At 33.9% G+C, this 24,851-nt stretch overlaps 1 protein-coding gene across 1 annotated transcript in view; it reads right to left on the minus strand.

Annotated features, from left to right (window-relative positions):
• Positions 1 to 6,049: 6,049 nt before the first annotated feature.
• The window catches only part of LOC144840501 (ATP-binding cassette sub-family B member 6-like), a 31,965-nt gene continuing 13,163 nt past the window's right edge, over positions 6,050 to 24,851 (minus strand). Inside the window, exons 4-20 of the mRNA XM_078696329.1 lie at positions 22,106 to 22,207; positions 21,640 to 21,742; positions 20,035 to 20,124; positions 19,142 to 19,263; positions 18,517 to 18,626; positions 17,772 to 17,837; positions 17,166 to 17,291; positions 16,668 to 16,744; positions 15,879 to 15,942; positions 15,424 to 15,509; positions 14,861 to 14,918; positions 14,450 to 14,554; positions 12,384 to 12,457; positions 11,906 to 12,006; positions 11,638 to 11,750; positions 9,382 to 9,545; positions 6,050 to 8,005 (exon numbers count right to left, since the gene is read on the minus strand). Coding sequence (XP_078552455.1) covers positions 7,879 to 8,005; positions 9,382 to 9,545; positions 11,638 to 11,750; positions 11,906 to 12,006; positions 12,384 to 12,457; positions 14,450 to 14,554; positions 14,861 to 14,918; positions 15,424 to 15,509; positions 15,879 to 15,942; positions 16,668 to 16,744; positions 17,166 to 17,291; positions 17,772 to 17,837; positions 18,517 to 18,626; positions 19,142 to 19,263; positions 20,035 to 20,124; positions 21,640 to 21,742; positions 22,106 to 22,207 — 1,688 coding nt within the window. The 3' untranslated portion in view covers positions 6,050 to 7,878. The remainder of the gene's footprint in view (positions 8,006 to 9,381; positions 9,546 to 11,637; positions 11,751 to 11,905; positions 12,007 to 12,383; positions 12,458 to 14,449; positions 14,555 to 14,860; positions 14,919 to 15,423; positions 15,510 to 15,878; positions 15,943 to 16,667; positions 16,745 to 17,165; positions 17,292 to 17,771; positions 17,838 to 18,516; positions 18,627 to 19,141; positions 19,264 to 20,034; positions 20,125 to 21,639; positions 21,743 to 22,105; positions 22,208 to 24,851) is intronic.

The raw sequence follows: 24,851 nt of genomic DNA on the forward strand, positions 1-24,851 counted from the left end.
AGTAATATCGTTAGGTCATGTAAAAATATCGATCACAACAAGGAAATGTAATTTAGTGTAGGCCTACACAATTACAAGCAAAACATATTGTCATAAACTAAACGCGTGCACGAACGCGGAAATTAAGTTTCATAACGAAACTTTGAACTACTTGCAGTTTCCCTGATTAGGTCCTACTCACAAGTATTTGTCAAAACGAAACTTACATAACATACACACGTAATGTAATAAATGTTTGTTTCATTTCCTCGAACAATTATTTTTTCAAATAATTTATTAAAACAGTTTGATGGGGTTTTTTTAAGCATAGATGTAAATGTAAATGGGGGAATAACTTGTGACTTGCAGCCGCTGGGCTGAATTGCACACAGGTGTGGAGGACACATAATACCACAACTTTCACTACTCGCCTAAGGGTCCCTTTTTGTCGAGTGTTGCCACCAAACGGCGCCCGTTCGTCTGTCCGACAGGGGCTGAATGGACCAGTTCGTCTGTCCGACAGGGGCTGAATGGACCAGTAAACCGGGGTTACCCCCTACTCTTCCGAAAGATGTACTGGGTTCTTTAAAGTGCACACGAGCCAGAGATGTGTACACCTCCAGTTTTAAGTCGTTATCTGAAGAAAAAAAAATAAGTAAAGGTATTTATACTGGTCCTCAAGCTTAACTGGAAACAGAGGAAATTCGGATTAGGCCCTCCACGGACCCACGGAAGCCAGTAGTGAAGCGCCTACTAGATCAGCACACCGGGAGACGATCTCCTACTCTTTTCGAATTATGTACTAAGTTCTTTAGCGTGCACAAAATGTACACGGGACCAGCGGCTTTACGTCTCATCCGAAGGACGGATACAATTAGTATGTTGCAGATAGACCCGAACCCAATCTCAGTCAAGATAATCTGTATTTTATATGGATCATATTAATCTTACGTTAAATACAGTATGGTAAATAGTACCGCTGTAATGTTTGCAATAATACCGTGCTAATAATATAGTAAACAACAATCATAATTCAGATAGGTCAATCAAGGTCAAGCCATTTAAGTATGTTGAGTGGGATTATAATGGTTAAAAAGAATTAGGCCCGAGAATGCAACACACGTCAAACAAACGTAGTTATACGACAGTCCTTCTTACGATCAGTCCCTGCTTTAAAAAAACCAAAACTAGACCTGGCGTAAGCCGTTAATGTGGTAAATACCAAATAAACCACGGCGGAAAACACCGACCTCCTCGCGAAAAGAGAATGTTACATTCGCGTGTATGCGTTAATCTCGGCTAATACCACGTTCAAAGTGTCCGCTTTAATTAAGAGGTTTAAGTGTTTAAAAAGTTTAAATATTTTGTTCATGTGATGACAGAGCTCGCCATACTGTCGTTACAATCTCTTACGGATTTACCAACCTTCAGAAAGACATGAGAAATTAAGACGTTATACTTCTAAGATACCCGGTATAATGTTACAGTAACTCGTCGGACCAACCAAAAGCCGTAGCATTAATTTCCAATGCAGTTTCTACCGTTTAATTAAAACAGCTCCCTTTCAACAATTGCCGTTCTGGATTTAAACACATACACGGCAAACAGCGTCGGTTAACATGCAGATCTATCGGAATGTTTTACCTAATTACTACAGCGATTTATCGGATAAGAGAAAATGCCCTTCGATCTCAAATTACTATTCACTAATTAATAAAGATTTCTGATTGCGCGTAAACCGTTGATCATAGATTTTACATCGTAGCCGCGGATCATTGACTTTTGCGCAATTGAATCAACTTACCTTAGCATGTTGAAAGTATATTCTTTGATCTTTCCGCTATTTATAAACTTCGTATTTATTTCATATCAAATACGTTTTAAAATATATAGCTGTCAAAACAATATTTTGATACAATAATACCGCAATATACTAACAATATGTACAGTATATGCTTTTCAGAAAACATTGATGCGGAGAAAAAGTTATCAATATATAGCATTTGGTATTTTTTATAAAAGGCGTGATCGCTGGGAGACGATAGGTGTAGGGTCCTTAAATGACGTTCTTTAACCCCGTATGAATATTAATCCACTCATTTGAAGCGCGGTAGAGAAGGAAACGGCTGGGACTCAAATACTTTGAGAAATGGGTTTATTATTACATTATAATAATAATTTGACAACCTAAGCACATGATCTAACCAATTGTGGCAACAAATAAATAGGATGGAAAGAACGGGTGAGACTCGTCAACTTTGAGGTGGGGGATGTTTTATATTGTCTCACATGAATATAATCATGTAGGACAATTAAAATAGCATGAGCCTCATATCAAGCCAATAACGAAACATTAAAAAGTGTTTATATTTGTCTTGTTATTAAATTTTCACTACTAGGACGTGATTTGCAATATCGTTATACCTGTTCAAACAGAATTCCGGTTGAGTAATTTATAGACCCGCGTAATAGACTTGCTCCAAGTCTGTTGTTTTTGTTCCTCTTTATGTTAGTCCACCAGTCGACATTTCGATATTTGTCTGAAAACTACAGTTTACAAGCTAAAGTAATATACGTATGAAGCGCCATATGTGCCAAAATATTTATCTTTTTACTAAGTCAAAACTCCGTCCGTCTAGAACCTAGACTAACCCACGTACTATATTGCTGCATGATTTGTTGTGTGAACATACCTATAGAAATTAAGGCAGGCAGTTGGTGATAATTTCCCATGTCATACACAATAAATCACATTTATCAATTAGACTGTACGACACCAGATCCACACTGGCACGCCAGGTCGCGCTGGGGTGTCTTTAAACTTTACCGCCATTTAAACTTCTCGCAGCAGGCTTCAATCGAAAACTATCAAACTCTTTAGCAAAGTTGGTAACGTATGGCTATTATTAAGTCAGATATTGATGACGTTACACCAACTCGTAGAACGACGATGGTGCAAGGGACTTTTGTTTCCACACGTTCATTCCCACAAAGATTCTACTGTATGTTTGTTTTATATCAAAATCACACCAAGGCAATCTAACAGGACACTGAGCTCGCCTTGCCGAAATAGGAACTCTTAACAGTCATTTGATGTCTGGCTGCGACAAATACCAACAATACTGTATAATGTTGTCCTACATATTCTCCGCGGCGCGCAGTGCCTGATAAGGGCCGTGGAACTGATCATGTCGCAGCCACGGGTTAATCCTTTGATCTGCGGAGCTCAGTATCCTGTTGTTCGATTGAATTGATCACACCCAGTTATTTTTCTGTTTTATTATAAGAGTGGTTCATATTGAGCGATAAATATTAATTTATTAATAAAATAAATAGACCGATGTAAGCGTCATGACTTCCCGTAGCCATTAGTTGGCAGGTTATTTTTAACTTTCAATGTTATATATATATATATATATATATATCTATAAACTCATCAGGCAATGAACATCTATATATGTATTCTCTCTTTTTACTTCCGTCAACAAAAATGTAGGGAAAAGCGGGTAGGTTTCGTTCGAACAATCGACCACATTCTGTTGTGAACAAAACTATAATTAAAGGTCACAGAGATTCAAATTTGTGTCGGGATAACGCTTATATATACTTCGACGAGGTGTAATTCTTCGAAAGATATGGAGAGCAGCGGAAGTCCAATATTTATTTATATCTTTTAAAAGCACCGGTCTGTCAATTTACGTACGTTGACGTTTACAAGATTGGCTTCACGTTTTATTCGATTGAGAAGTAAACATTTGATTAGCAAACACCATGATTAAAAAAAATCAAACAATGAAATACAATTATAACAAAAAAGACTCCGCGGTTTTAAAACCGACGCAAGACGCCGCGCCGCACGTTAAAACAGTAATTGTTTTCAAGCGCCTCATGTGACACAAACGCATTACATCTCAAGTGCCACCGCTGAAATAAATAACGCCGCGCGGTCGAATAAGTCCCTGAAACCGCGCTGTGTATGATAAATCATTTAGCAGGGGTCGTTGAACCCGACTAATCCAAACAAGACAGGATTAACACAATTACCGCTATTGTAATGCTATTGCAATACGTATTGATTTAAAACTCTTAATGTAGATCTAAAGCCAATTTGTTCAATTTATCATAGGCCTATTATTACCACATACGGTCAAGGGTATAAACTTCAATTGTAGTTTACCGAGTCTGTTTATTTTTTCATACACTCAAAATATGATCATGGTTGGGGTAAGTGCTTCTCGAATGTCATCTTGTCCAGATAGAGTTTTTTCTTTGCGTTGGAAAAAAAGAGTAGATCCCCCTCCTGCCAGAATTCACGTACGGTGTCTTTTTATTCGGGTATACTGTATGTATGTGCAGGCGCGAATGCTTACCAACATACCTAGGCATATAACGTGCAGATATGGCTAAATACGTACTGTATAGGTTGGCATACCCGATAACACAGTTATACGCCTACTAACATTAGTATAGGCATTCCACGTGTAGATTTATCAATATACTGTCAGTGTCTGGTCACAAAATAATCTGCGAATCAGTGGCATACGAATGTATTTTTTGACTTTGATTTAATGATATACAAATGTGTCGTAAATACAGGCCGAATAGTTCAGCAGAAAATAAAGATATTTTAAACTTATATACACACAATATCTTATTATATAATAGCCATACACCTTATATACCAGATCTGTAAACAATTGTTTGTTATTTATGTTGACAAATAAAGAGAACAAACAGAAAAGTAGAACAAAAATTTACTCGGAGTGGGGAAGACCTTATACTAGTAAATCAATTTTAATTCAAATTCCACTTAGTGCAAATTGAAGTCGCCCGTCGATACAGGCCATCACTAAAATCCGACATATTCGTTTCAAACTAATCGTAGTTATATTAGAATTATATTAGAAATATATATACAAACGTAGCTTTATGCACTAAAATCAAATGACGTCACGATCAATAAGAACAATAAAATCGTTGTATCGTCACGATAGTATTGCTCTTACTATTTGACGTCATTTGATTGGATTTTAAAAATATATATATATTTTTATCAAAGGCATCATAAATAGTTATCCTATTGTTTTATGATGCAAACTTTTTTGATTTCTTTTTTTTTTTGGTAGAAAAAAAAGCACATTTGATCTATTTATCAATCGTTATTTTCCTAGTGTGAATGGGGCCCTTAACTAGCAAGACCTTTTTAGTAGTAAATTACTGAACCTATATTTTCATATCTTTGTCTGTTTCATGGAAACTGCCTCTTGATTTCTGCGATTTCTTAATCATACAGGGATATAACAAATACAGTTCAGAAATAAACATCACGCGGTTTAGAGGGCGATCATCATTTTAAATTCTTGACAAAGTTAAGATATATTTTCTAACAATTTTTTTTTTATAAACAACCTACAAAAAACATAGCTTTATTTCTAACGAACCTAGTTTTTACACACTAAAATATAGTAGTTACATGATATATAACTTAACAATTGACCTGGACGGTCATTTAAATATAAATTATCATATATTTATCATACTTATTTTATTTTACAAATAACTTACAAAAATCCCCAGCTTTATTTGTAACATTTACGACTGTCAACATTCCCAGGGCTAATGAACCTATTTGTACATAAACACTTTATATTGTACTTACAGCTTTATGATATGTATTAACAATTGACCCGGAGATCAGCTGGGTAAATTCTATCAATGGTCAACGTAATAAATATATTGGCTGGGTAAATATTTCTATTCAAGTAGTACTACTATACTTTCTATTACGATGCAGGTTATTGCTAATGTTTCGTTAATGTTTACACTATGATAATAACAATATAATAATATTATTGTGTTGTTTTCAACCAGTCAACAAGTTTGTAGTGCATTGAAACAGATGAAACAATTTTTGTTTTGTGCGAATTACGGGTTTGCTCGAGTCTGGAAACGAAAGTTTGTTTTCTGCAGTTTGATGAACATTGTCAACTACTGTAGTCTACACTAGCAAATTTGGGAAAAACCTTTCTTGACAAGCTCGCAGTTTGCTCGAGTTTGATAGTGTAGAATCCGCAAAATTGTTTTCTGCAGTTTGCTAAACTTTGTCAACTACTGTAGTCTACACTAGCAAACTTTGGGAAAAACCTTTCTTGACAAGCTCGCAGTTTGCTCGAGCTTGCTAGTGTAGAATTCCACAAACTTGTTTTCAGCAGTTTGCTGAACTTTGTCAACTACTGTAGTCTACACTAGCAAACTTTGGGAAACTTTTCTTGACAAGCTCGCAGTTTGCTCGAGTTTGCAAACTAAAGTTTGATAATGTAGAATTCCACAAACTTGTTTTATGCAGTTTGCTAAACTTTGTCAACTACTGTAGTCTACACAAGCAAACTTTGGGAAACTTTTCTTGACAAGCTCGCAGTTTGCTCGAGTTTGTAAACCAAAGTTTGCTAGTGTAGAATTGTAACTGCAAACTTGTTTTCTGCAGTTTGCTGAACTTTGTCAACTACTGTAGTCTACACAAGCAAACTTTGGGAAACCTTTACTTGACAAGCTTGCAGTTTGCTCGAGTTTGCAAACTAAAGTCTACGACTGTAGACTGTTTGCTGAAGATTTTTGATGGTCTACAATAGCAAACTTTAGAAAACTTTTCTTGACAAGCTTCCAGTTTTCAAACTAAAGTTTGTCAGTGTAGTCTAGGTTTACACATTTTTTTCAAATCTATATACAACCCTAACCTGAACACAATATTGGTCCTAGTAATAGTTCAAAGTAAAAGTTACTAGAAAAATTGACTACAGGCTTATACCCAAATTAATATAATTATAAATACAGTATATCCTACTGTACTAATGCATTTTGTAGGCTCAAAATCACCAATTGTTGCTGGAGCTTTTAAAACCACCGATATTATGATAAACAAAAATAGAATAGAAAATCTGTAGTCATTAAATTAAAATATTTGTAGCAGTTTTTACATATATATTTACAGTATTTCATACGAATATATATATATTTCTGTTTCTTAAGCTCTGTCTACACTATCAAACTTTATGCGACAACAAAATGTGCTCATATATGGACATACCACTACCATATTTAGGGATATCACTACCATATTTAGGGATATCACTACCATATTTAGGGATATCACTACCATATTTGGGCACATCACACTTTTTTTGTCAAACTAGTTTGATAGTGTAGACAGAGCTTTAGAGCACAAAATCTATTTCAAGTTTTTTCCCCTAAGATAATGACATGCTACTAGTCGTGGATATTTAGTTAGACCAGTAGCCCCTCATTATTGGGAAATGACACTCAGCTTTCCCTATTTTAGTTTCTTACATCACAAAATCTCCCAAGATAACGATATGTTAGTCTTGTATATACAGACAAGCATTAACGCCTTAAATTACACTTAGCTTTTCATATTTCAGTTTCTTACATCCCAAAATCTATCTCTGGTTTTTTTTTCCAAAATAAAGGATATGCTACAGTCTTGTATAGTTAGCAAGACAAGCACTAAATACCTCATATTTGAAATTACACCCAGCCTTCATTATTTCAGTTTCTTAAGCTCTGTCTACACTATCAAACTAGTTTGACAAAGTGTGATGTACCCAAATATGGTAGTGATATGACATCATCATATCCATATATGGGCACATCATATTTTTTGTCACATAAAGTTTAATGTGTAGACAGATTTTTAGTTTAAGATGTTGGACACCAGAGAAGTGGTCTTTTTTTTCCTGAAACTTCTAAGAGGACAATGCTCTGGAAAATGAGGTTAGAGCATGTTATAAGTGTCGATTGTCTCTTTCCATTGATATGGTATCATACCTTATCAAAGTGACAATCGTTTCTTACTTTTAACTTTATTCTTGCCTATGTTGCTACTTATTTGTCTTTCTTATTTGAGCCATTGACATCTGGGTTCAACTGATCCCCCATTTCATCATCGGCACTAAGTTGTGATTGCCACATACTTTCATAAATTCCACCCATCTCAAGCAATTCGTCATGTCTGTAAAATAAATTAGAAATTAATACTAATAGTGGAAATATCCATTAAATAAACAGAATCAATATACTATATTTCTATATAAAGATCACAAACACAGAATAAATTCTAAACCGCCTGGTAATATGCTGAAATTTAATTAATTCATTTGAAACAATAAAGATGAGGAAATATAATCTATATATACAAAATCCAAAGGCAAAATACTAAAATAATGACAATGCTGTGGGTATCAGTGGCTGAATCTGAATGGAGATACAATATAAAAAAATCTAATTGAAAACGATAGAGTAAAACAGGCAGAACAATTTTATACACAAAACATAGCTAATGAATGTATTTGTGCTGGGTGAATGTTGCCGGGGACATCCATCCATTTCACCCAGGAAGTAAAGACTAATTCAACACAGCGCTCATGAAATGTCTGGATATCTAAAAGTACTGTTAAATTATATCTATCCACCCTTAATTTTGTGTACACTGACTCACAAACATACCAACATTAGAAAAACTTGATAATACCACTTTTCATAGTTCAAAGAGTTGACCACCATAAGCACTTTTAAAGATTTAAATTGTTTTTAAAAATTTTTGAAAAATAGGAATATGTATCTTCTAAACCAAGTCTCATGATTGATGGTTACCATTAATTGAAGGTATAAGCATATCAAGGTATAAGCATATGAAGTTGTAAGCGGCATTTTGAAAATGTGAAAAGTTTCCTATGGGCCAAATCCCTAGAATTTGTTTGGGTGGCATTTCAAATTCATATGAATGGTTTCCCGCAAAATTGCATTTTAAATAATTTTTGTTTAAAATGATGTTTTTAACCCTAACTATTATTTCTTTAAATAAAGGTCTGAGTTACATTTAAGCTGTGCCTGCACAGAATTGTTGGTTTTGATATGCTGTTATGTATTGTATTGATATTATACTGATTAAAGAGATACTAAACGAAACAAAACTAGTTTCTATATCTGCAAAAATAAAACCATGAAACACTAATTCTAGTAATATATATATAAATACATTACATTCAAACTGAAAGTGAGAAAATGGAATAAGTAAAATAAAATGACTCAATTTCATTAGCAATAGGCTTTACATTTAAACAAACCAGTTATCTCATGCAATTACATACTGCTGAATAAAATACATATTATGATACAACCCGAGGATATAATGTATAAAAAGATTAGCACCTTCTCAACAGGTCAAAGAGTTTAATCATACGATCAAACAACCGCAAAATCATGGCTTAACATACATTCAATCCGCAACGGAAATTATTCACAACACCTAAGGCAAAACCTTTTACAAAATAAACACATAATCAATCAGATTAGAAAAAATTTCTAAATTTGCCCTTTGTGACTTACCGCCCTCGCTCTACGATCATGCCGTCCTGAAGAACTAGGATCGTATCTGCGTTGATGATTGTCGACAAACGATGCGCGACAACAATTGTTGTCCGGTTGTTGCAGACGTTATTTAACGACGCTTGAATGTTTCGTTCTGTCTTTGTATCCAGAGCAGATGTTGCCTATAAAACAGATGTTTGTCAAATTACTCATTTCATTAATTTTGCATAATTATAATTAAAGATATATTGTCCCCCTAAAAAATAATTTTTTTAATTTTTTTTGTTGAATATGCCATTTTAATATCACATAATAGTTATTCACTTTGACCAAAAACTTGATCCAAAAAAAAACCATTTTACACCCAAAAAATGTAATTTAAAGCAAAATATACCTAAATTGTCTGGAAGACAATGGTTTTTGGTTGAAATTAACCATTTATTTTATCTTTTTATAAGTGAAATAATAATATTTGATGATTTTTTTTCTACAGAAGTGAATAACTTTATTAAAACTGTGAACTTGCCTATTCAAAATCTGATTTTATTAATCTTAATTTTTTCATGTTTTTGGGGGACAATAATAATAATAATACATCTTTAAAGTATAATTTATAACACACCTGATTGTATTCTTGCAATCTGATTGGTTAAATATCAAAAGTGAACTCTACATGAGTGAGTATTTATTTATTAATAGTTTTTGCATTTCTTTTTTAAAATTTCCAATTTTAGTTTGACATGTTATGTGATCAGGCAAACGGTTCCAAATATTTGCCCCTCTATAGGCAATACTTCTCCTATGGGACCCAACAACCTGTCTCCATAATAGGGGTGTCCTAAAGAATGAGTTCTACTGTATTAGCTCATAGCAAATATATTGCTTGATGTTACAATTTTTGCAATTTCAACAAAGGTTGGCATCTCTCCAGATAGGAGTTTCTTCTCAAGATTATTTATTATATGATGTTATGACTGAATTGCATTTAAATTAAATGTAAACATTAATTTAGACATGTTATAAATATATTACAGACAATCCATACACACAATGCACAGACCTTATGTATATATACAGTATTAATATGTTGAAAAGCCAGACAGTGTAATTGCTGTAAATTACCCATATAAGGAGTTAGTAAATATGGTTGAAGTAGAAAGAGATAGGTTAATTGCCATTATAGTATTTATTGGCAATTAATGTGATTAATAAGTGTTTATAACAAGTAGCAGAATAAGCAAAATGATGACTGTAAAACACACTACTGTATAAAGGTGGTTTAAAAGCAGAAGAGGTTTGTATATATAAATCATGTTACATATAACAGTATTAAGCATGTTGTTGCATAGCGGCATTTGGCTATAATAGTGGCATGACATGCTACATTTTGCAATCCAGTTTCTGTTACTAGTGACACATACATACGTACAACATACATTGCTACTAGGTGGACACAGACACTAAAGTGGCATACATAATGTTGCTACTAGTGTCAGAAACATGTTGCTTCTAGCGGCACACAAGTTGCTACTAGTAACACATGCACACTGTTGACACATAGATGTTGCTACTAGGTGGACACAGACACACACTGCTACAGTGGCATACATAATGCTGATACTAGTGTCAGAGACATATTGCTTCTAGTGGCACGCAAGTTGCTACTAGTAACACATGCACACTGTTGACACATAGACGTTGCTACTAGGTGGACACACACACACATTGCTACAGTGGCATACATAATGCTGCTACTAGTGTCAGAAACATGTTGCTTCTAGTGGCACGCAAGTTGCTACTAGTAACATATGCACACTGTTGACACATAGACGTTGCTACTAGGTGGACACACACACATTGCTACAGTGGCATACATAATGCTGCTACTAGTGTCAGAAACATAGTGTTAACACTTGCATTTCCTAGTCATACACAGTTGCACATTGCAACTAGGTGGACATAAAAGTTGCTACAGTGGCATACATAATGTTGCTACTAGTGACAGAAACATAGTGTTAACACTTGCATTTCCTAGTCATACACAGTTGCACATTGCAACTAGGTGTACACTGAAAAGTTGCTACAGTGGAATACATTATCTTGGTACAAGAGTAAGTAACACATGCAGACTCCTACTGCACACATGCTATAGTGGAACTCACATACTGCTATAGTATCATACACACATTAGTATTACATTTTACACAGACCCATATTGCTACTAGTGGTTCGCATATGTTGCTACATAGTAAATATTTTAGAATTTTCACTTGCCTCATCTAGTAGTACTATCTCTGGTGATTTTAGCACTGTTCTTGCAATAGCTACACGCTGCTTTTCTCCACCACTTAATTTCAAGCCTCGTTCTCCGACAACTGTTGCATAACCTACAAAAGATGATTAAGAACATTCACAAACCTTTATCCGTTGACCTTTATTTAACTGTTGAAAAGTGGATACAGATGAGTTAGGGGACAAATACTGTAAAAGCTTATTTGCTTGTAATAATAATAAAATAATAATATCAAAGTTACAATTGTACCTTCCGGAAAATGTTGAATCTTATGGTGGATATCAGCAGCGACAGCCGCGTCTTCAACATCTTGATCGCTGCTTTTTACAGACCCGTATCGAATGTTGTAACTATTAAAGAAGAAGAAAGTAGAGTACATATATTTGCACAAGTATCTAAAATCCAGCAGAACATGCTTCAAATTTCCCAAGTGAATAATAACATAGACTACCCTGGATGAAAGATATACTACCCTGGATGTGACTTTTACCTGGATGTCAAAGCAGGTTAAATATAACTACCCTGGATGGGTAGGTTAGTGGATGTAAATGTTGATCCTAGATTACTGTGGAGGTGAAGGTTGACCCTAGGTTACTTTGGATGTCCAAAATTTACTTTGAGCTTTCCGAAAACATTATATAAAAACGTTTATATACATAAATGTACACATATTACATATCAATTGTATTCTAATTGGCCTATAACTGAACTTTGTAACTGTACTTACTGTATATCATTATTAAAAAGGACTGTGTCCTGAGGAACTACTCCAATGACTTTACGTAACGAACTCTGTGTAATCTAAGTGATAAAAGATACATTACGTGATAACAGTACAAGGTTTTTAGATTCGGCAACATTGACAAAAAGGGGCTTACCCCTGTTCTAGAAATAATATATAAAACAAGATGAGCATTTAATCTGTGATTATTATAGTATAGTATAGTCGGATGAAGAGATATTTTAATTTTTATCGTATTCCATCAGACTTTAAAATGACGTAGAATTTTTGACTTTATCTTTTTTATCTGTATACTATTATGATGTATTTATATCTTGTGAAATGTGTTTTATAAGTGTTCCCAAATGTTTTTATACTTTTAATCTAATATTTTATATATTTTTTTTGTTTAAGTTTGTTTAAACAGAGATTAAAGCAATATTATAACAATAGAAACAGGCATGAATTTTAAATATAATATTTTGTTAATTGTACATAAACCAAATATTTGTCACAGAAATCAAGACGAAAAAACATGAATTTCCCTTAATATGGTCAAATACAAAATTTGGCAAAACTCTTCCATAAAAACCAGAAAGACTTTTTTTTCAGTAGTTAGGTAGTTAACCTAATGTAATAACATGTCTGGTGACTCCCTAGACGGTGAAAAAAGATGGTGGATATACGGTGGATAATTTTTGCTATAGCATGAAAATAAAAATCTGAAGTTGAATAAAAATATCAGAAATGTAATATTTAAGTTATATTACCTATATTTAGTCATCTGATAAAATGTTTTACCTCACCGTTTATATTTCATAGCTTTTTAAAATGCCTCTCTATTTACAAAATGTGTGTACAAACGAATAGAGATTTTACTGTGTAATTTGAACTATCCCCCCACTGATAAGAAAGTGCTTATTTTCAACAAGCTTGTGTAACACAAATAAAATCCCAAAAATTATGAAACATAGGGGAAACTATAGATCGATAATTATTGGAATGTATGATCAATAGAAATTTTTTGCCCGCACCTGGCCTTTAAGTTAAGTAAATCACATTATGTTATTTTGGCTTGTTCTTTTTTGTTTGTACTAATGTTTGATTTTTTTGTTAGGGTTACATGCTTAAAGCACTTGTGCTTATTTTGTATCCCATTCCATTATCATATTATTGTATTGTATTTGTATATGTTTTTATTTTGATTATGGAATAAAAATGTCGATGAATTGAAAATTATATTCTATGAAATACACACAAAAAATTTCCTTTTTTTGAGGACGAAATAAAGTGAATTGAATTTTACCAGAAAGGCATTGCATTTCAGTACTAAAGCGTGGTTCTCACTAGCGACGCAACGTAACGCAACCCATGCAACGTAACAAAATGCCCTTCTAATAATAATAATAACCTGCTTGTTGCGCGTCAACGTTAGCATGCCATAGACTTTGACCTGGTTCACCCTGCATACTTTTGAGTATGCGCTGTACTATGTTTTCCGGTGTTCTTTTGCCTTGCGTTGTTGCGTGAAATCAAACTGATTTGATTTCCTGTAGTGATGTTTGAAGCACTGTTACCTCGTCGGTTCCCACTTTTGATGGGATTACGCAATACAGCACTTTGCGTCGCTGCGTTACGTTGCGTTCTAGTGGGAATCACGCTTAAGGAATGTAAATAAAATGCGTAAAATACAGTACATTACAGACATTATTCTCGAATGGGACTCTAGTCTAGCGTCCTCTAGATCACAGAGTTTTTTTTTTGTTGGCCAGGAATAGATTTGAACCCAAGAATCAGTACTGAACCAACATGATCATCTAATTACAGTACAACATTTTTTACGAGGACATCCTTCAGGATTCAACAAAGTGTCCAATTAATAGAGGTTTCCCCTGTGTAGGGGTTGGCAAGAATTTTTTTTTTACAGAAAAGTAGTTCGCTCCCCTAGTATGAGCGTTCAAAAGCAGGTTTCAACCATACTACAAAGTAGCAATTGTGTTGAGTAAAGACTTACATTAGCTCTATGATGCAAAGCAATATCAATATATAATTTCAAAATTGAATCAACTTACTTTTTTAATATCTTGGCCATCAATAAGAATATCTCCTCCATTTAAATCATAAAAACGGAACAGTAAACGGATGATGGTACTTTTACCTGCTCCAGATGGACCAACCTGCAATTGGCAAAAACCGATATTATTCAATATAATATCTCTATACAAAAACCAACAAATGAATAATATACTGAAATAGTCTTTTTATAGTTATGTTTTACTCTGTCTACATTATCAAACTGACATGATGTCATATCACTACCATATTTAGGCATATCACTACCATATTTAGGCATATCACTACCATATTTAGGCATATCACTACCATATTTGGGCATATCACTACCATATTTGGGTACATCACTTTTTTGTCAACCCTAGTTTGATAGTGTAGACAGAACTTAAATTACGTTAGCAAATACTCACCAAAGCAACTGTTTCTCCTGCATTGACGGTAAATGATATGTTCTTCAAAATTTTTCGCCTGTTGAAATTACAAAATGGTTTTTAGCTTGACAAAGTAAAATTATACTGTAAAACCTCAAAAAGAAGCCCGTTTTAGGACTCTTAGGTGGGCTTCTTTTCGAGATTACTCTGCAAACTGAAGACGGGGCTTTTTTTTCGAAATGAATGCTGTAAATTTTGTGAATTGCTAATACAATAATATGATTTTTGAGACATTCTCTGCCAATTGCACATATTTTCCAAGAAAGCAGAAGATACAAGATGCAATCAAAGAACCATTTGGAAAACAATAAATATATGAGGCTTAATTGTTGAGATAATTGGGTTGTATGATCATTAATATCAATACGATATTAAACACGATTACACATTTTTATTCAAATACAGTCTATCTTAAAAAGAATTCCAGACAATCTTGGAAAGAAACCCAATGTGCTCGAGATGTGTTACATTTTGCCAAAATAAAAGAAATAATGATAAAATTTAATAAATCTATGTACAAATTAAAATATTGATGTACTTACTTTGAATTGTAATGAAATGAAACATCCCTAAATTCAACCTTTCCTTTAGTTAGTATTAATGTCTTAGCATTGGGATCATCACAAACCTGAACAAAAAACAAAATTATATATATACAAATTATAAATTGTATTTGTTGATGAATTAAGAAATTTAACTGGTTCATATTCAATATCAATAAGAGAATGGACACGGACATTAGACATTAATGTTGTTGTTACATAAATGGAGCTGTGAAAATGGTTCCTTTGCGCCGTATTCAATTTGATTTTGGTATATTTAGGATATTTCATGGATTTTTCTATATTTTTTTATGTAAAATGCTTAGGAATATTTGTATTATGCATTATATTAAACAACCATTATTATTATATAAGAATATCATAAGGTGACTTCCAAGTATACGTTCTTATAAAAAGAATAAATGTTATTTGTAACATAAGAATAAATAACTTACATCTTGCTTAGCTTCCATCAAATCAATCATGTTCTCCATGTCAATAAAAGCCTGTTGAATCATCCTAAACAAATCAAGAAATTAAATAGTATCTATCACTAAAACAGAACATTATTAAATATTAGTAATAATAAAGATGATTATTTTATAAAAAACAAGAAATAAACAAACAAATATCAAAACTGTGAATAGCATTTGATGTATCAGAACCACTAAACAATATAATACATGTTAACATCATCACCATCACTACACCACCACTTATACTGCCCTCGCCCCAATAGTGCCATACCAAAATCATCTGAACTCTCATTACCAAAATCAAGCACATAATTGCCAACATCTTATTTATGGCTGACATCTGTCTCAAATGACAATGACAATTAGTCCTACATGCATCTGTGCAGGACTGTTTAAAGCACCTTGGTTGTCCCCATCATTTATAAAGGGCTTCTCTCGTCCAGTGTGCCCACCTTAATCAGAGGAAAGGCAGAGTCAATACGTCTGAGGAAGACACTTGATGCAGGAGTCAGCAGGGCCGATTTCAAATGCATGATGGGACCTCAGCTCCGTTTGTTTATAAAGTACCCGATATTGCCAGATGGTCTCCCATCCAAGCTCTAACCGGTCCTAACCTTGCTCAACTTTGGTGACCAGACGAGAACTGGTGTTTCAACATGTTAAGGCCATACATTGCTTTTATATTATTATAAATATCATCCTCTTACCACTGCTTTCATCACCACCTAAATCACAAACTCACAATACCATATCAAAAATAGTTATTACCTGTAGTAAGTACCAAAGAAATTCAACGGTGCATACAACTGCATTATATATGTTGAAAACAATACATAATCTCCAACCTACAAAATAGAGAAATTGATTTTTCCTCATTTAAAAGTACAGTATTTATAAAGATAAAATGATTTGCCATGCCAGCAAATAACTGTGTCATGTATGTATACATTTATATATACTTACAATGATTTATAAAGAAATATATTTATTATTTGTGAAAAATCAATAAACAACAACTTGTGAGGTGGTTTTCCGAATGATCGCAAAATCAAAATGGTACTGGGTATGATCAACTAACGTTTTTGTCACCAACTAGCCATCCATTCATAGTACTGATGTAGTAGTCTATTTGTACAGCAACAGAATGGACCCGAGACATGACTTTTAGCTGATAGTATGTGTGCAGTTAGCCATCCGCCATAATAGCTCAATATAAATGCCAATAAAAAGGAAGTATGTGCTATTCAATTTCTAACAACAACTAACCTTTAATTCATGTTTGCTGACAAGGTAGGCACACAAAAGTGATCCGACTAACAATCCGATGATGATAATAATATTTTGAGACATGTTTAGAACACACAGAGATGATAAGGACTTCCATTCACTACTCTGAAATAATTTTTAAAATAGTCAGTTTGTGACCATCAAATCTGGACATGCCTGGAAAACAATCATTGCTGGGATAGCTGTATTGATTATGGTGAATGCTGCAATAGAGGTAGTTATCACAACCTTGATTGATATGTAATCATCATTACTATTACTTTTTGATGCTATAAAAAATCTCATGATGCTTAAAAAACGTCAGTTATACCTTTATTATAACACTTGCAATTTGATTGGATAATTATGTATCACATGTCATTCGGAATTAGCTCTACCAAATGGAAAGGTGATATCTAATGGTAATAAATAACACGCTCCCGTCCTAGCATTCGTCAATGATTTACAATTGAATAAAAGTAAATTTTTTGTATTTGATGAATGGCGATAATAGTTTAATGACATTTTTCAACTTATAAAATATTCTCACCATCCAACTCATAAACATTCCTTATTTGTATATAATATGTAATGCTATACACTTACTTGGTATTCTGTAATAGCTGTGTTGTATCGATCCACTTCAAAGTCTTCGTTACCATAATATTTCACCTAATAAGAAAAGTTATATAACATATATATAATGTATACATTTTATCTTATTTATAAACTTAAAAGCTAAATTGAATTCTTCGAAAATAGTATACATTAATTTTTAATGCAGTACTGCAATTGCAAAAAGAAAAACAAAACACCTTTAACATGGCCTTCTGCACGGTCAATGTATTTTCACCTTACTTATAGATGAATAAATATCAATTGTATTTACAGCGATGGTGTAATAAATACAGTAGCTACAATGATGGATGGCTTATATTTAACTACTGAAAACTTGTCAGCACATTCATTTCATCATCTGATATGAAAAGGGGAAAAAAGAATAGCCTTATTAAACCACCAAAGCATTCATGGTATATTGAACCCTGATTGAACAGCAAAACCCTCAGTATGAAGGAAAAGCACTAATGGTACACATGTGCAGCCGAAGACCATATTAACAACTGTAAGATAATGTTGACTACTGTAGATAAAATATAGTACTACTATCATAGATTTATAAAGCTCATAATGTTGTGAAAGCTCCAAGCACTATACATATTATTACGCCGGCCATTTTTTGATCAAGCACGCACAGAAACATACTCCTATAATACAGCAAGAAATCAGTGCAAAGTTGTGTCTTGACTTTACCGTATTATCTACAGTACCTTGACAAACTTTTTAAACTTACCGTTTCAAAGTTCAGTAGAGAATCAACAGCTTTCTGTTTGGTCTGGTTGTCCTTCAGGTTCATTTCACGCCTGAATTTAGTCCTCCATTCAGTTATCACAATTGTAGCAGCTTCAGAATAAAAAATGAATTGCATAAATAAGGAACATTGGTTTTATCCAATAATAAAACTGAACATTTAATATTGAGTAATTAACTTCAATCTGTATGTGTTTAAAAGAAACCATCTTCTTATAAACTTTCTACAACCTTATGGATCACTTCACCTAAATAAAGGACACAGTTTTTATCTAATAATAAAACTGAATATTTCATATTGAGTATAATGATGATTAATGATCATTTCATTCAGCCCCATCCTCTAACATCAAGACAACTGTCTTTTGAACTACCGTGTTATTGATACAGGTAAATAACTTGTTTTTCGATTCAATTTTTTGTCCGAAAGTGAATAATTCATGGCATATTCAACAACAATTATTTTTTCAGGAGGACAATATATATTTAACTACTCGTACACTCAACTCGACATAAATTTAGGCCAATGAAACTATAAAATGTTTAGATTTGTGAACTTTGACAAATTACACAAAAAATACTGATATAACATTTTTTCAAGAACTTACCAACATATGCTGTCATGGCAACGAACACAATAAGACCGAACCAAGCATTAAAGCTTGTGACGAAAAACACAATGGCAATCAAAATGTCTGCAATAGTTGGAGCAATATTGAATATTATATAACTGTGGAAAAAAAAACACAATCATTTATACAGTAATGTACTATTCTTTCAAACTCTCAACTAAAGACTGTGACATAAGGTATAAATACAAAAGAATATTTGTCCAAAAAATAAATGAAATGAAATCTTAGTTTAACTAACTATCCCATTCTGAATTAAAGTCTTGTTATGAGTATTATGTGTTATAGTATTGTATGAGAAATAGACAGGAATTTAACATTTGATTCAAAATGTTACCCACGAAAAAAATAAAACATAATACAGTTATATAACATCTAAGTAGATCCATATAATTTGATTGGGAGAATGCACACCACATTATAAATTGAATATATTTTCTGTGCATTTCTGGATATAAAAAAATTGCACTCGTAGCCCCAAATGACAAATACAGTAGAACTTCTATTAAGGGGACATCTTTGGGGCCCAATCGATTGTTCCCTTATAGAACCTATTACCCTCATTGGTCATACAAATGTGTTCCTTTGTGTCGTGATTTTGCAAAAGTAGGGTTAAGGCCGATGTACATAGACGAGCAGTAACGGTAATAAAATATGGAATCTATGTAATTTCTTATGACCATTTACACACAATGCGGAGCGGATGGGCGGTTTCCGCTCAGGATAGATACAGATTCTATGTTGGACACCCGTTACCGCTCGCCTGTGTAAATTGGCCTTTACACTATATATATATTGTTATATAACAAATAGCAAATTTTTTCATTTGTACAAAATAAAGATGAAATGTTCTATTCTTCCTTCCAACAAACCTTAGAATGCTATTGATACTGGTTGTCCCTCTGTCCATAATTCGAAGAACCTCTCCAGTTTTGCGGTTTAGATGCCAATGAAGGGACAACCTACAAGCAGGAAAACAAGTTGACTTACTTGGGAATTTAGCATGGGGTGACGGATAAGATACTGTATACACAATCCATAACAATGGGTGCCTTCTTAAAAGCTCTTTCCACACTATCAAACTTTATGTGACAACAAAATGTGATCTGCCCATATATGGACATGATGATGTCGTATCACTACCATATTTGGGGATACCACTACCATATTTGGGTACACCACAAGTTATTTTGGTGAAATTAGTTTGATAGTGTAGACAGAGGTTAACAGTGCCTAGAGTGGGTGAAATCATTTAATTTCTGTGTAAATTCTTCCCATCATCATCTGCCCAGCACTTTATATCAATAGGACTGATAGCTTAAATCTCCCTACTCTTCTGATAATGGCAGAAGTCTCTCCATATTACAAGTCATTTCCCGTGGCTCTCCCGCTATAATGCAGTTTCTCCTGATATTTTGAATAAACCAACAAATTCTCCAGATATGTATACATTTATAATTTTTAACTATTCTAGATTGATAAGGGAATAAAAACCTAATACTACAATTCGTTCGTTCCATAAGATGATTATAATTAATTCATGGTTGTTTAATAAGTCAAATATTGCCTAACACATGTTTACAACTAAAGATGCCAATATCTTGTCATAGCGTCCTCTATGGGTTTATGTATTATTATTAATTATTATTATAGCACCCTCTATAGATTTATAAAGTTTTATACCTCCCAATATTTCAGTTTTCCTAGGTGGGAGGTCTGAATGGCTGGTTTATTCAAATCGTGCACATTTTATTGGTATATTACTCATGTACAGTAGGTAAAAAACAGAATGTTGTGCAATGTAGTTATTAAATGGCAAACTGTAATAATATTTAAACTAGGTAAACTCTGCCCAACTTAAGCAGAATACCAGGCTTTTTATTTTGAAAATGGCAGGCCTAATTGCCTTTTGGAAATTACAGGTGCCCTACAAATTGCACTCCTCAACACATTCAGCAGGTGTGCTTGCTGTTTGTATCTTGGTGTGTAGAAGTTACTAAATATAAGTTTCAGTGTGCTGTAAATCACACACCTCAAGGTATTTTTAAGTTTTCTATGCAAGTGATCACACCTAAAAAACAATGCCTGGAAGCATTATTTTTCTTCCTATGCGGTTAAGGCAGAAATCATTAATAATTAATTAAAATAATTTTGACATAATATGGGACATTATAGAGAGATTAAATAATTTGTGTAAACGGCGTTTGGCAACCGAAATGTTTGGTCTAGTGGTAAAGGCTTTAACCTATTACACTATTTTTTAATAGTTGAGAGAGATTATTTAGAGGGTTAGGTTTAGTATATTTAGGAAGTAGATCAGCTATCTGGCAATTCTTTATAATAGAAAATAATTAAGGTAATGAATTATTCATGATTTCTGCCTTAACCTTATAGTTATAAATAAATAATGCGGCCTGGAATAATTACAATCGTGGATGAATTATTTTTCAGTAATCAGTAATAGATTATTAGTTTACCCATGTAGATGAGCAAAGAGCCGGACCATGATGCTTTTTGCTGTATACTGTTGAACATTGATCCAAAGAAACGATCGCAAGTTGTTTAGTAACCCAAGTCCACCTGAAAACATTTAAAATAAGAATTTTACAAAACAACTTTGAAAAGTCAATTAGAAGAAATGTGTATGTATCTGAATATATTCATGCAAGAGAGAAATACATTTCACATTAGTGTGACCAGAAATGTCTTCAGGGTTATTAAAAAGAATAAAAACTTTGATAGGAAGGTGATTATTATTATTTTTGATATTTCAAATGTTCCAGGTACAGTAAACTTCCTTCTTTTTCAGGGAGTGGAAACCTTATGACACTGTTTCTTGTGAAATAATCGACGGAAATGTCTTCAAGGTGTCTCCTCTACTGTAGTAAATGTATTCATTATTTCATAAATAAATAGATTAACTTTTGAAATATATAGACTTACCAAAACCACCACCTTGCAGGAATTTTATAGCGACGTAAGTGACGATTAACTTCCATGGATTTATGGTTGCACCTTCCTCAGAATCCTCTGTCAATTTATCAACTATGTACAACAGAATAAGAAAGAAATGTCATTGTTATTAAACAGAGAAAAGACAAGGGGGTAAAGTAGAGAGGAATTAGGGTTCCTCATGCCTATAGCATTGTGTCTGTAAAGCCGCTGGTAAGGTCGGTTGCACCCTGTCATTTACCCTGTAGACCGGGCGGTTTTCATGTGAAAAGCCACAAAAGGTTTGGTGGTCTATATTTGTATTTATGCATATTTAGCCTAGTGTAGTTGATTTTTTTTAATGACAACAAAGATAGTGTACTACTAGTAGGAAGATATCACACTTCTTAAGGTCATACCAAAATATTTCTTAAAAAATGAAGCAGGCAAGGTGTTATAACATTCGTAAAGCTGGTTACTTATTCGCCAGGGGTGTAAATGCTTACAAGTTTGCAGAACTAGGGTGGCAAATGGTAGAGTAGGTAAAGAGTCATCAATCCATACCAAAATATTTTGTTACTTATTCGCCGTAGATACAAAAAAGTTCGCGGAAAATGGTAAAGTAGGTCAAAAATATTTTTTTAAATAATAAGTAGGTCAAGTTTTATAACGTTCGGAAAACTAATTATGTATTCGCCGTAGAGAGCGTAAATGCATAAAGTTCGCAGAACTAAGGTGGCAAATGGTAGAGTAGGTCAAGGGTCATCGATCCATACCCAAAAATTTGAAAATGATAACGTTCGTGAAAGCTGGTTACTCCCTGGTTACTTATTCACTGTAGAGGGAATAGATACAACAACGTTTGCAGAACTAGGGTGGAAAATTGTAAAGTAGGTCAAGGGTCATCGATCCAAACCAAGATATTTTGAAAAAATTAGGTAGGTCAAGTTTTATAACGTTCGTAAAACTAATTATTTATTCGCCGTTTGTAAACGCAAAAAGTTCGCAGAACTAAGGTGACAAATGGTAGAGTAGGTCAAGGGTCATCGACCCATACCAAAATATTTTGAAAATATTAAGTAGGTGAAGTTTTATAATGTTCGTAAAACTAATCATTTATTCGCCGTAGATGCAAAAAAACAAAGTGCATCTGATTTTCCAGGGAATGGAATGTCAAAAATGTCTTTTGCATGCCGCTCAGGGCGAAGACTGTGCGTTGCTGAAACCACGTATATTACACAGGGCTTTTTTAACCGCGTTTTGTCCAAATTTCGTCTGCGGAAAAACCTGCGTGGATATGGTACATCTTTTCTTGATGGTATATAATATTATAGCAGAGCAAGCGAATTAACACGCGAAGCCTTTTAATAAAAATCAACAGACCCTACACACATCTCACTGAAATCGTTCGTCGTGTCAAAAGTACGGTTCCAAATGACGCTGCTTCTTCCGTATAGACTTTCCCCACATACGTTGCCGGGGGTTTTCCATAATCTAAGGCCATTTTTTAGGCCAAATCATAATTGTGCGTATAGTTTTGTATGCGTGTAGTACCCTATTTATCTTCATTTCCGTACGTTCGTAAATATTAGGGAGGTTTCGCAACCTTACGAATACGATAACGAAAACGGATACGTCATACATTTGTGAAATTTTTGAGCTGATCCCCATTTCATATTCGTAAAGCGTATTCGTGTTGACGAATATCACCAGTCATATTCGTAACTACAAAACGAGTATAGTTTTTGATCTATTTTGCACATTTTGCATTTGAATTAGGAATGATTCATGATTATAATATAATTATAGATTTATTGAAAGTAATTTACTAAAGTAATTTACTAAAATGCCAGGTCAATTTAGATAAATAGCAGTTTTTTATGGAACGCCTCCTCTGCCTTCAGTTCACATTTATCATGCAGTACACACCAATCGTCATGCAGTACACACCAATCGTCATGCAGTACACACCAATCGTCATGCAGTACACACCAATCGTCATGCAGTACACACCAAACATCATGCAGTACACACCAATCGTCATGCAGTACACACCAAACATGATGCAGTACACACCAATCGTTATGCAGTACACACCAATCGCCATGCAGTACACACCAATGGTCATGCAGTACACACCAAACATCATGCAGTACACACCAATCGTCATGCAGTACACACCAATCGTCATGCAGTCAAATATTGCGTAATTTATACCGCCACCTATCGACAAAATCGAATATCACGTGACGTTTATTAGACGGCTGTAAAACTAAGACTATTTATTATTTCTTTTATGGAATTCAATGATTACAATGGCCTCCTAGCCGCGCCTACGTCCTATAGATTCCAAGATTTCTTTAATAGTTTTGCGAGCCATTTTAGTCATAAAGCACGTGCGATGTAGTAGTAGACATCGTGAGTTGCTGTAGTATACAGTTTGAATAGCCTTAGTTTTACAGTCGTCTAATAAACGTCACGTGATATTGGATTTTGTCGATAGGTGGCGGTATAAATTACGCAATATTTGACTGCATGACGATTGGTGTGTAATGCATGACGATTGGTGTGTACTGCATGACGATTGGTGTGTACTGCATGATGTTTGGTGTGTACTGCATGATGTTTGGTGTGTACTGCATGACCATTGGTGTGTACTGCATGACGATTGGTGTGTACTGCATGACGTTTGGTGTGTACTGCATGATTTTTGGTGTGTACTGCATGACGATTGGTGTGTACTGAACGATGTTTGGTG

The sequence above is a fragment of the Antedon bifida genome, chromosome 4 (genome assembly GCF_963402885.1).
Source record: "Antedon bifida chromosome 4, ecAntBifi1.1, whole genome shotgun sequence".
Classification (NCBI taxonomy): domain Eukaryota; kingdom Metazoa; phylum Echinodermata; class Crinoidea; order Comatulida; family Antedonidae; genus Antedon; species Antedon bifida.